General features: G+C 44.2%; 1 protein-coding gene across 2 annotated transcripts in view; it reads left to right on the forward strand.

Annotated features, from left to right (window-relative positions):
- Nucleotides 1–954: 954 nt before the first annotated feature.
- LOC135391362 (serine hydroxymethyltransferase-like) overlaps nt 955–13,854 on the forward strand; it is a 29,536-nt gene continuing 16,636 nt past the window's right edge. The window contains exons 1-3 of one of the 2 annotated variants that reach the window (XM_064621613.1): nt 955–1,063; nt 6,604–6,813; nt 12,144–12,502. In XM_064621613.1, coding sequence (XP_064477683.1) covers nt 6,617–6,813; nt 12,144–12,502 — 556 coding nt within the window. In that variant the 5' untranslated portion in view covers nt 955–1,063; nt 6,604–6,616. The remainder of the gene's footprint in view (nt 1,064–6,603; nt 6,814–12,143; nt 12,503–13,854) is intronic. The other variant, XM_064621612.1, reaches the window with a different exon arrangement.

Genomic DNA, 13,854 nt, shown 5'->3' on the forward strand with positions numbered 1-13,854 from the left:
TCACGCCGAAGGGTGACATAATTAGCTGCGCATGAAATTCAAGAGCCAACCCCACATGACGTTTTCGAAGTTCCTCGTCGAATTTGAGCCCTGCAGGAGCCCTCCTATAGACCTGGGAGAGCTCAGAATATTGGCCAAACGAACTTGGGCTGTGCCATCAGTCAATATATGTTCGGCACCAGACATAGTGTCCGTACTGTTATACCCGTTGCACGGAGGCACGCTACTGTTACTTGAGCTTGAACTCTGTCGAATGGCGAATGATGTAGATCTAGCGGGTCGATGAGGAACGCCCCTAGCGGATCGTGGGACGGGCTCCCCATAGGGGTTGCTGATTATGACATGGTCATTCTAATCCAGTAGGTCGTGATGTGGACATAGCGAAGGAGGGACAGCAGGTAATAAGCAGGCCTTCTGCATCTTGGTGGCGTTGCCCCGCTTGCTGCACGAACAGCGCTGTGTGTTGAGCATATTTGACACGTTCGTTGTAGTTTTTGTGCGTGAATATACACGCGAAGAGGTGGACACAGACGGCCTGGCAAGGCTAAAAGATAGGCAATTACGGACTGAGACTGACAAAAAGGCAGACAAACTCGAAAATGTCGCGTTTGGGCGCTTTTCGGTATTTATAGGCAAATGCACAAAGATCCAGGCCCTAGTAAAGACAAAAATCTCGTCACTCATCTTTACCTCACCATCACAGACACATGAGCACGAAGGAAAAAAAACATCCTCAATTTTTTGCGTTGAGGCCCCCCAATCGCGACTAGGCAGGTAAAAAATTTGCGGCGTGCCACTGAAGAATTTGAATCGACCGCTTTCAGCGAACTGCAACTTCATTTGTCGATAAAGGATGGCGCACCCACCAGTTTCGGTTTGGAGCACGGAAGGGACGTAAGGACGTAAGGAGTTTCCGCTTCTTTCATCTTACATCACGTGTCGGACGGGAGGGAAAATGTAAAAACAAGAGGGGTCGAAGTCAACGTCAGAGAGCAGACGAGCGTTAGGTCGGGTGGTGCAAGGAGTCTGTTGATCTGAGTTTCGGAAACCACTACTGCTCAAGGTAACCTATATGAAAAACTACTGTCGCAATTATGAGATGATATTGTAGAAAGTTAATTGTTGCCAGAGTGCATTTTACTAGAAGTGCCGAAGTGCTTTAGCGTCATGTTACAGCAAACTGTGTAGGTTCGTTTTCTCCAATAGTTGCACGTGGTTGAGTAACTTGTGTTACGCGGTTGTTTACGTGTGAACTAGAAACAAGGTCGTGTGGTAATTGATGAAACAAGGTATAGTTTGAGCTTGTTCGTGTCGTCTGCTGTTTTTTGTGCTCTCCTCTTTTCGGAATAAGGAAAAAGCACCGCCTGTCGGAAGGTTTATTTTGCTGTGCAACCGTCCCATACTCAGGTTTCTTAGCAGTCAACAAGCTGAAGAGAATACCCCCCCCCCCCCCCTTTTTTCTTCTTTTTTCTTCTTCACATAGACTGTCGTCGCGCCGGCAGTTCTAACCGGTTAGTCGGAGGCCCAACAGGTCTCGAATGATTACCGCGGCTCGTTTGAGTGATTCTCAGCGAGGTGTATAGCTTTTCCAACGTCGCAGATCATTGCCCGGGGGAATCGTAAAGTGCATGATAAAGCATATGAGCGGGGAAGCGACCATAGTGTGGGTTGGATCATTTGGTTCATCACCATCTTAGTCCGAAAGCTAGTGACGAGGAGAAACAACCTTTTTTTTACTGTTGATGAGGGGGGGTTTCATCGCCAAGGGCGATACTCTTTGCCATTGCTGGCGGTAATGTGGTACGAGGGCAATGACATGATAGCGAAGGGAAAAGCCATGGCTAGGTTATAGTTACAGGCAGGACCAGCAAGAGAAATTAGTCCTGCCTGTGTCCCCTCCTCACGTCTTCTGGTGCTAGCAACCGGTGCAGGACCGCTAAAGAGTCCCGGGGCTCCTTCCCTGGCTGCCCCTCCCCTCTCGCTGGCCCGAGTTACAGTAAGCACAACATCAATAACGAAGCATACTTGTACGTAGATCCTGTTCACAAATATTGCTTGCAAACTCGCAGTTTGTTGAGTGACGGACAGGTGATTTCGAACGATTCAGAACGAGGAAGTATAGATGTTCTTGCATTATTCCAACACGTTCTGTGTCAAAAAGAGAAAACAGTGTAACATACACTTGCATTCCTAAAAGGGGTGCAGTGCCAGAGTGTTTTTTTTTTTGGTGTGGGGTGCAGAGGTGGCACACATACACACAAAATGTATGTTTGCTTTCACATTTATGAGGCAAAATTGTGATCACCAGCCAGTGGCGATCACATTTCTTTAACACTTCAGCGGGTCAACATGAGCCGCTGTGAAGAAATGGAGCTATACATAAAGGGTGGACCACATTTTTTTTAGGGGGGGGGGGGGGAATCTATCCTGCCCCTACCACTACATCCCTGGCTCTTACTATAGCGCCTGTCGGAGCAAGTAGTATTGCTAAATAAATAAGATGTGCAGGATTTGTGTCTGTGTTTTACCTCTTGTAGCATCAATTGTAATTATCTAATGAGCAGAAGAATGTAATGTGCAGACATGTATAAGAAACCATGCTCTCCTTGATCTTGATGACGGAGCTAATGGGGAATCTAGTCCATCCCTAGTCAAACGGATAGTTGGGAAAACCACAGTGTCAATAGCACCACAAGATGTGCGTATATTTCCAAGTTTAATTAAATCTCCCACCACATCCGTAACTTGTTCTGATTGCAAAGCGCATTAATGTTTTACATGTACAGTGCCATTTCCAGTCATGCAGTTACAGACCATCATGCAGCACTTCCTTGCAGCACCTAACCCATCACACTGACTTTCCTTGCTTAAATACAGCAGGAAAACTAATTTCAGGAGCCTAGCCTAGTTGCCCTTGAGTACATGTCTTTAAAGAACCCTCAGGTTGTGAAGTTAATCTGCAACTTGACCACTATGGCATTGCTCAAGCTCATAGCTGCCTCATGATGTAAAGCTGCATTTTAGTTTAAAAGAATCTTCACTTGGAAATGGGCTTTCAGTTTATTTCCACCAATTAGGTGTGGGAGCACTGATCGTTTTGTGAAGATTTTCTACATTGCGGTTGATTTGAGACATGTTGGAGCAAAGAAATTTGGAAACGGAAAGTTTTCCAGCATTAGGGGAAAAAGAAAAGAGAAAGTCTAGTGGAATGGCATAGCGCACTTATGAGATCTGTGTACACCTTTTATCTTTTTTTTCCGATAAATGTGGTAAGAATACTACCAGACTTTTTTACCAGAATAATACTAGAATAAGACCAGAAATTTGCCAGCATTAGGGGAAAAAAGAAAAGAAAAGAGAAAGCCTAGTAGAGTGGCGTAGTGCACTTATGAGATCTATGTACCTCTTTTATCTTTTTTTTCCGATAAACGTGGTAAGGATACTACCAGACTTGCTGAGGGGTGCATTCTCTTCCTTACTCAATAGTAACTTGCCCCAGCAGACGACATGCAATTATCGGTGAAACACACGTCTGCAAGTGTTTAATCAAGCTTTCGTCATATCAGGTGCTTCCAAGACAGCACTAGACGTTTCAGACATGTATATTTGGTAATGGTCTGGTGCAGCTTGGATGGCATGACCCTGCTTATCTGAAGAACCTTGAGCAACTCCCTTGGGGCAGATAAGAAGTGGCTTATCTCTTCAGTGGCTTGGCACACCTAGCATGTCTAGTGCACACACATTCTCTAATATCAGTCTCCGTTCATTCATTTTTACATTGTTTCTCATGTTTCGGAGAGCTGCGAGACATTATGAAAAATACTGGTACATAAGAAGCAATATTCCGAACAACTACAGAGCCCAGAAATAATGATCATCTCCTAGAGTGGTTATTATTAATGTAATAGTGGCTGTGGCCAATGGAAGGATGAGATCAAGAGCCCCTCGCACACACTCACATGCACACAATGCATATTTCGTAAAAAGACAGCAGTTTGGTGGTATTGTTGCCTTTAGTCTAACATATTATTCATTATTAGCTTGCTGCAGTAATTACATATTCATTTCTTTTTTTTTTAAATCCTGAAGACAATGCTATGTTTTTCTCTTCCCATCTTTTCCTGATCTACAGTATCTGCGATTTAACTGTGTTCCCAAACAAGGCAAACTTTGAATGTTTATGCAAGCAGTATTTGAGTGCTACCTAGATTGTGTCCCTGAGACATGATCACCTATACGCATAATCTATAAATAGATGTGGGTGTCCTCAAGATACTCGCAGAAAGGTACATTGCTCTGACTCATCGAGGCACGGTCCTCAATTGTCTGTGGAACTTGCGGCATCAGTTTGCAATGCCTATGACCCACGTGGCATCAGTTTATGAGGTCTTTGAGACATGTGGCAAGATAGTGGAAAGACGTAGATAGCGTTTACAAGATAGTGCAGAAAACAAAGTTCATTATGAGCTGCATGAGGTTTTTCACGAGTTAGATTTGTTATCCATGCAAGGCTACTGCGTTGCATGCACCTGACAAAAAATTAAGCGAGTGGTACAGAGCACTAGATGGTGCATAAACAGTTTATCCTTCAGAAAATAGTTTAATTTTTCTCTTCCAAACTAACAAACAAAAAGTTTTCGTTTAATTTTCTCTGGTACCGCTGTCAACATCATCTTCAGTGATAGCTCCATAAGGCCCAACAACGTCGATAGTGTTGTAGGCTCTTCCATAGGAGTTGTGGAGAAAGAAAAGAAGGTTAAGATGACACTGGGGGCACTCAAAGCTACGACATTTAAATGCGTTTGGCGGAATACCTAGGGACACAGCAAATTTTTTGAATAAATGCATTGTACTCAACATACACTGTTGTTTATACTTTACACTATACTGTAAGCTTGTGCAGTATAGTACGGCCCTTATGTTTTTGGTTTATATATTTTTTGAAAAATTAGAGGGGTAAAAACTTTTTTTTTTTTTTTAACAGCTGTCAAATAGTGCAACATCGGGTGAGAGAGAGAAAAAAAGTTTCTTTCACTTCAGAAGAACATGTGGTTTGGCATCTCTGCAAATTTGCATTTGAATGAGTTCCTTTTCTTTAACAGCTTTTCGGTGCACTACATTAAGTTACAATGAAGGTTGAAGATGATGAAGATTAAAACAGGTTTGCTGTGTTTAACCATATACTTAGGGAGTGGCTTTTTCGGGTTAAACCCGATTCCGCCCGGTTATTCCCCCCGGAAGTGACCTCCGACCAATTCGGGTTTAACCCGATTTCTCCCCGAATTCCAGTCACTATGAAATCCTGAAGTCACGTTTCCACTGAAGACGAACAAAGGTCACCATGTGTAACACATGTAAGAATGGGTCACTTACGTTCCCAGCAATACACCCAGGTGTGTCAACACTGCCTGTGCCTTCGGGGATTACCGCTGGAAGGTCACGACCCCGCAAAAAAGCAAAAAAAGATATATCAGGAAAGGTCTTAATAGACAAGAGGAGAAACAAAAACACCCGAAAACACCCGAAGGCACAATTATCGCCGGATTTCTCCCCGAATTACAGATTTAAAAATAGCGCCCGATTTTTACCCCCCGAATCTGAGAAAGCTATTTAACCCAAAAAAGTAACTCCCTACATATACCATATTAAAATATGTAAACGAGAGGATAGAGAGGTAGCAAGCGAGCTGGTGGTATAGATCCATAACTTAAACCCGAGACTGGGGGACAAAAAAAACAACAACACAGACAAGGTCTCAAGACTGTCTTTCTATTCTGATACCTTGTCTGTGTTGTCGTTTTTTTGTCCCCCAGTCTCGGGTTTTTAAGTTATGGATTAAAATATGTATTTGTATTATATAAAATCTGTTAAATATTAACTCTATAGTATTTTTTTCTATCTACTACGTCTTAATTCCATGACGTTTCATTCTCAATCTGTGCGTTGCTACTAGATCACATGGCTCTAGGTAAAGTCTAAACTCAACTGGCTCGCTAGGTATTAACTCCGAGGAAAAGCTCTAGATGCTTTTGACAAGCTTTTCTACACCTTTGCCGCTTCTAGAAGATTCTGGGAACAAAGAGAAATGAAAAGAGAAATTATTTTGCAGAGTCCACATTATAACTGAATTTAAGAAAGGCGAACTCTTCGGATTGTTTTAAAATTTATAGGAAGTCAAGGAAGGAAACAAGCATACCCAGACAAAAATCTAGAGTGGAACCAGTTCAAAGTGGCTTTTGAGACGGGTCTCATGCTGGTCCCCATTCGCAGGTGGTTCTCATAGGTAACCACTCTGGAATGGGGTCTGCTTGGGATCTGGAACTAGTCAGGAAGTGGGACCACTTGACGGATAGGATTTCAGTAGGACCAATCTTGGTCCCGATCCCAAATTAGTGTCGGATTGGGAGTGTCTTGGTCCCAATCCAGTGGTTCCCTCAGCTAGATGGCACGAAAAGTAGCCACATAGCTGAAGGACCATTAGACCAGTGCTGAAAGGAAGCTTGATTTTGTGCACATGTAACAAGTTACTGCAGTTTTTGTTTTTTAAAGTTTAGTGGACCAATTGGAATGCTTTTGTGATGGCAGTTATTGTTCTCTTTTAAGTGCAGCATTCACAATGGCACACATAGAGCTCCTGCAGCAAACACTGGCACAGTCTGATCCTGACCTGTACAGTCTTGTGACTCAAGAAAAGCAGCGGCAGCTACGAGGCCTAGAGATGATTGCATCAGAGAATTTCACTAGTTTGTCTGTCACGGAATGCCTGGGCACCTGCCTTACCAACAAGTATTCTGAAGGTTACCCAGGACAAAGGTAATATCATTGGTGGTGTAAAGTGTGCATGTCGAAAAGTAGAAAACCCAACGATCCTGAGCAAGTAGATTAAAGCAGAAGTCTCAGGCAAGGAGCCACCAATATTTCAAAAAGTCTCTGTGGGTGCAAACAACAGTGCAACAGAAAGTTTGAAAATATCGGGGGGCTGCTCATCTGAGGTGCTTTAATAAAGTGTGTGCGGCAACATTGGGGCTGAGGGGGATGGTGCAACGAGACAGAAGGAAATAGGATGACTTGTAAATGTATGCTGTGGTTGCAAACGTTTGTTGTGCACATGTACACCTCAGAAAGGATATGCTTGTTGCGCACTGCAAGAAGAAAATACGACCTGCCACATTGTGACTTTGGAGGTTTTCTTACATCATAGTTTGGCTGAATGTGTTGGAGCAGGCGGGTCAGTGTGGTAGATACCTTGACGACTTGCACATTCAAAGGATAAGGATACTCGAGATAGAGCTAAGCTAGAGCTTGGACTAGAGCAAAGTCTCCATTTGTTAAAGCAGTACAAAAGAAAGTTGCATTGTCTCAACAGTGGTTTGAAACTTTTATTTGACAGAGTCAGTGATGCCAAGGTCTGCAAGAAAAACATAGCTACTGTGAGCATGCTAGATAACTTTCAGTAATTGATGCAGTCAGAAATACCCAGCAGACATACACGCACCAGCACTGCTGACATTTGCAAATTTATTTGTTTAAATACCAGCAGTACATGGATTGCTTAATCATTTGTCATGATCTCTCATCGTTATCTTAAACTTGCGTGTAAATTTGCTCCAAATTCGATTTGGAGCAAAGCACACAGTAATCTGGCACAGTTTCATAAACAATAACCAGACGTGCATGGCTCGCTAAAATTCAATGGTAACCATTTTGCTCACTTCGGGTGACACCAAATTTGGAGAAAAGGGGGCAGAAGGTGATACCTCATTCCCTTGCACAACCAGAGAATGTCACTAAAACAAGGCACTACACTACAACGTAATCTGTTACACAAGGCTGGGGCTGACTGTCACGTTGTGCCATCACCTGGTCTGGTGCGCTGGAAATGGATCCACCAAAGGAAGAAAACCATTCTCCTGGCCTTCATCTACTCAACTGCGCCAACTGAACGGGACATTTTCTCGTAGCTTACGCTGAAGGATACCCACCATGCAGCGGTGTAGCCAGAAAAATATTTTGGGAGGGGTTCTACGGGGACTGTATATGGAAGAGGAGGATTTCCCCCTTATTTCCCTCTCCCAAATGCACTACCAATGGTACAATTTTGGGGGAATTTGAACACACAGAACTCTCTGGGTTCACCCCATAGTCATAGTTATCGCAGAAATTGAATTTAAAGTACGTCACAAAAAGTGACCTTTGCGCAACAGCGGTGGAGAGCAGTACCAGCCTGTGCTCTGCCTGGGACCTTGTGCTGACGCTACATGGGCCACACTCGCTGATTGGACCAGAGAAATGTTGTGTGCTACTCAGTTGTCGTCTGCTACTCGGCTGTTCGGGGTTCTGAAAAAGCATTGCTCCTGTCTCGGTCATGATTCGGTCGCTCCTTCTATCCCCAATTCTCCGGGGGAACTGGCAAAACTGGTTTACGGTGGCAAAGGGACAGGGTGCTGACCCTCACTGACCAGCAAACCAGAATGAGTTGCCCCTGTAATGTCATCGGTGACGTGGCATCACTTCTCCTTCTCGTTATACCCGGAGTGGCGAGTTAAGGGTGAACTCCCGGAGCCGTGTTTATGGAAGTTTTTTTTCTTCTGGGAAACAAATTGCACACATCAAGACCTTTCACGCTATCCGGTAAAATGACACACACACTTTCATCAGACGTCTTAATCTGAAAATTTTTGGGGTGACCCTCTGTACTCCTTTAATGCCTGTTTTTACCTGCATATCGGGCACAGAGTAGGAAGGACAGGAGGTGTAACCTCGCTCTCTCCCACGACCAGATAAAGTGGAGACAGGAAATCTGAAGTGCTGCGCCATCTGTAGGGCGTACCCGGAAAATTATGTTGTCACGTGATGCTGTAGTGGCTTGGCGATCATTGGCTGCTCCGTCCGTTCTTCGTAGCCGCCTTCCGTTTCCCTGTTCGCCATGTCTGCCCGTCGCCGTGCCACATTTTCTGCCCATCTGAGCCGGCGGAGCGGACTTGTTGCTCGTTGATTGCAGAAAACAAAGCGCGTCATGCAGCTCACACCTGGATATGTGTTGTAAGTACAACCATCATACATGTTTCTTACAAGATTTTTATCTGTTTAGCACGGTGTAAGCTGCTGTAAAGCTAAAAAAGTGCACAGTTTTCCCATATGATTCTATGCGAAAGCGCAAAAATGATGGGAAACTGCTTTTCTCCCTCTCCTAAATTTAAACTAGCTGGTCGTGGACTGCCGCTTCCTTCCATTGGGAGTTTCACCTCCTGTCTTTTTTACTCCGTGGTCTCGGGTAAAGGATAGCAGTACGAGCCCATTGGTGGCAGTGGTTGCGTTAAGTAGGCACCCCTCTTTTGGCGCACTCAGATCGGGAGTATGAGACACCTGGAGCGACCACTAAACAGCGAAAAGCAACGCTGCTACACTGCTGGCTCGGTAATGCCGCTTCCTGTTGTCTGCTCATGCAGTGCACAGACGGAGGACACGTTGGCTTAGTTTGAACCTCTAGCAACGTTGGAAAAGATGATGACAGTTGTGGAGACTTTTTCATGTAACGGCAAAAGAAACGGAAAAGATGGGAATTTGTAACAGACTCCGTTGGAGCTGTTTACTGTGAAAATGACTGCATGGCGTGACGATGTCTGCAACAAAGCACTGCATTTCCCGCAAATAACTGCCAATATCTGTGTGGACGTTGTCCACTAATAGAAAAAAATAAAAACAACACCAGTTATCGAAATACTACAGTTTCCTGAAATGAGAGCATAGGGGGTAACATAACCATATTGCTGCTGAGCACTGGAAAGACGAAGACCTAAGAGAGGGACACAGCACATGCGGTAGTGACATAGTAAGTTTCTATTCTGCTTCCGAGCCCACACTTCGAAGGTCGTCCTGCCGGTGCTCAACAGGAAGTACGTCACGGAAATTCTCAAGCACCCAGGTGCTTATCATATGCTTCAAAGCCCCCATTTCAAAACGGGTGCACAGGGAGCGGCTCGGAATCTCGCGCTCCCGGGTGTGCGAGTGGTGCTTGTGTCACGTTAAGTGAGTGGAATCTGAAACACTCTCACTCCGGCGCGCCTACTTAACGCAACCAATAGCATCACCGAAATAAGGAGCCTCAAAGAATATTTCAGATTAGGAATGGTGCAAGAATGAACGACAGAAACAGCACGCTTGTGAAGCTGCCTGGCCATCAAGCTATTGATTTTCATAGAAGTTTGGGAGAAGGCTTTTGGGATGTTACAGCAATGTACTTTCAGAAAACACACATTTTGTAGAATTTACAGGGGAAAACTTCAGTATTGATCCAGCGGCTTTCAGAAAAGGAAAATGTACAAACCCACAAAACGACATGCGTTTGGGTTCATGATTATGAACTACATGGTTCGTATTTTGTGACCTACTTTCTCTCATAAGCAGTAAATAAACATATATTACTCATAATGGCAGAAAGTTCTAGGAGAAAATTAAAAGTTTTTGAACGTATCTAACCATAACGAGAGTAAGGCAGATGACATATCTTGCAACAGCTCCGCAAACGCCCATCGTGTACCATCATGAACTCTCTCGACATGTTGTACATGTATTCACCTGGCCTAACCTAACCTCAGTCGTGGTAGATGCAGCTTACATCAACTCTCTCACAGATTCATATTTTACATGCACTGTGTCTGGGCCGTACATAATGTACAGAATGTAGCTTCTGTCACTGAGACTAAACATGCAAAACGTAGTAACTTGAAATGACACCACTTTTTCCCGATTTTTCCATCTCTCTGTTCACAATTTCCAGCATTTCTTCGAATATTTCTATTTTGAAAGATGTATTCCACACATCTACACCACAGAAAATCTACACTCAACATGTGTCTGTTTCTTGGGTAAAGTCCTTGGAATACAATTTTCTATTTTGTACCACTGGTGACCCTGGAGATCCAACTCCCCTTACAACTCTCTTCTGCCCTCCAAAAGCAACTGCTCATTTCGTTACGTACACTGAACGTCTGTATTCAAGCGTATTGTCTGGCAACAATGACATCATCGTACCACACTGCTAAATCTACACCTATCCTTTTAAGCGCCATCTGCCGTGGGATTGTTACTAAAGTACATCCTTCACAGGCTTGTCTTTTTATTTTTTTAGTACACTGAGGCATACTCCTGCAAAGCTCACTCATATGACAGAATGGCGTAAATGCAGGCTAGCTGGTGGATAAATTCCACGATAGGCAAGCCTGAGCGATGGGTAAGATACTCATATGCTCATTGTTGCAAATGAGTTGAGCATGAGAGTGAGCAAGTGCCGACCTCTGCACTGAGGGTCTCTGGAGCAAAAGGCATCAGCCTGACGAGGCTCCAAAGCCCGTTAGGACAGGTACAGAAGCACTTATACATATAACCGTTATAATTACAGGTCATATCACCACAACATTATTTACATGGTGACAAATAGCCATAATTACGCAGATAATGGTGAGAGAAAAATCAGAAGTATATGCATGTAAACATAAGGAGGAAACAGTGACATTCACTAATCCATAGGTGGAATGAAAAATTTGATAGAAGTTTTAGTTGGTGTTTATATATTGCTGCAATTTAAGTGGTTCCTGCACGCATGCTTCAGTGTTACTGAGAAAATACGCAACCCGATAATCAAATTTCTGTTTTCCCGAGCAGTGTTGTATTTGTGGAGCCAAATATGGTTTTTGCTCTCTTAGTTTGTATGTAATTGATCGTCTGTATTGCTCAGTACCAATATTTGTTAAGTATAGACCAAGTTTGTATTAAAAGATTGCAGCTATCTTTGATATACTGCATTTCGTTAAAAGGGGAGCAGTACGATGATAAACATGTGAATTTCCAAAGAATTTAATTGCTTTTGCGCACAAAGTTATCACTTCAATCAGATGGATGTAAGTGTATCATATAGCTCTAGCAGCATTCAGTCACATTCCACTGAGTGTACAGGCACACACAGATGACCTGCACACTGCAGATCACAGATTCGTTTTCATGCTGCTCTGCACAGTGCATGGGGAATTCTCAATCTTGCTCAATGTAACTGCTTAAAGTGACAAAATATTATGAAATATTACGTCACTGAACAACAGGATGAATCACAGCTAGAGTATTAATGAGAATGAAAATTAATGCAGATACTACGGAGGCAATGAATTCATCGACGAGATCGAGTTGCTGTGTCAGAAAAGAGCACTGGAGGCTTTCCGTCTGGACCCAGAGCAGTGGGGTGTCAATGTCCAACCATACTCTGGATCTCCAGCCAACTTTGCTGTATACACTGGCGTGGTTGAGCCTCATGGGCGCATCATGGGTCTCGACCTGCCTGATGGGGGACATCTCACTCACGGCTTCTTTACGGAACGCAAGAAGATTTCTGCCACCTCCATTTTCTTTGAGTCCATGCCTTACAAGGTTAACCCTCAGACTGGCCTGATTGACTACGACAAGCTTCAACAGACCGCACAACTATTCAAGCCCAAGCTCATCATTGCTGGTATGCACTTTCGTTGGGACGGGTGTGTTCATAATACAGTGGGCTCCCGTTAAGCCGAACTCGCTTAAGCCGAATTTCCGGTTATGCCGAACAAATTACGGACATTTGTTTGTTTTCCCATAGACGCCATGTAAAAAAAATCCGCTTAACACGAACAGACACCGCGGGCAATTGGGATAACCCAAACTTTTCCGGCGCCCGCGGCGCCTGTAAACGGGCTTCGCCGCACGCACGGAAGCGAGGAAGGCACGTGATGCTGTGCACACGGCACCTTTGGGGCTCAGCTTCTACCACCCCCGCCACGCAGAAACACTCTGTGATCGTTTGGGGGCTCAATCTTGATCTGCACATAGCGATCGTTATAGCTATTTTTCAAAATTTGCGCGCTCATTCCGTCACGCGCATTGGCCGTCAACCGGGGAGCACGAGCGTTTAGCAAACAAGTGCACCATAACATGAAACCCAAACTTTGTGGTGTCTTTTGATGTGCAGGCATTCGGAATACGTTGACATGCGCACGTGCGATTGCGCAATGCGCGTGCAGTCTCCGGGGGAACTGCCGTTCGCGTGCTGTTAGGGCCCATTCTATCCGCGTGCGCAGCAGTGGGCAACCAGCGGCTTAATAACGCTTCAGTAGGTGGCCAAACTGGCAGGAAGTAAGCTATTGTATGCTGCCATGTTGCCAATATGCCGTTTCACAATTGCTACCCTGTTTTTGACATTTTCTATGACACTTTTGGGTCCTTCTGTTAAGATGAACTTCTGATAAGACGAACAAATTTCCGCGGTCCCCTCGTGTTCGTCTTAACGGGAGTTCACTGTACTACTGTCACGCGGGCATTTTGGTGGTCACTGAAATTAATACGATTGAACTGAATGGTCATTGGCCACTGCCACACAACCATTTTGAGTTACCATTGGCGCAGGTGCTCCTCGACTTTGTGGAAACTCATGAAACACCGTTGAGGCAGTAAGAATTTCTTGGAAAGTGCAGCCTCGTGCTCTCAGCTAAGCACTGAACAAAAGCACAAAAGAAAACTATGGCAAGCTTAATGAAACGTCATGAAACTTGAGTGTATAGCAATTCACACTGTTATTAGATGTGGCTGCCATTTGCAAAATTTATTTTTACTTTCGACATGACGTACTGGCACAGTATTGACATGACGCACTGTCGTACAACAAGTCATATTAAATCAGTGGTTATGTACTATGGACAACTCAAACACTACTTAAATTACAAAATACATATTTTTTTTTTCTTAACACCTTCGCCTGCTAAAGCTTATTTTGATAGACATCCTTGTGTCAGCTTCTCATTGGACTGGGCCTTGCTGCAGCGGCACATTGTC

This window comes from Ornithodoros turicata, chromosome 4, assembly GCF_037126465.1.
Source record: "Ornithodoros turicata isolate Travis chromosome 4, ASM3712646v1, whole genome shotgun sequence".
Classification (NCBI taxonomy): Eukaryota; Metazoa; Arthropoda; class Arachnida; order Ixodida; family Argasidae; genus Ornithodoros; species Ornithodoros turicata.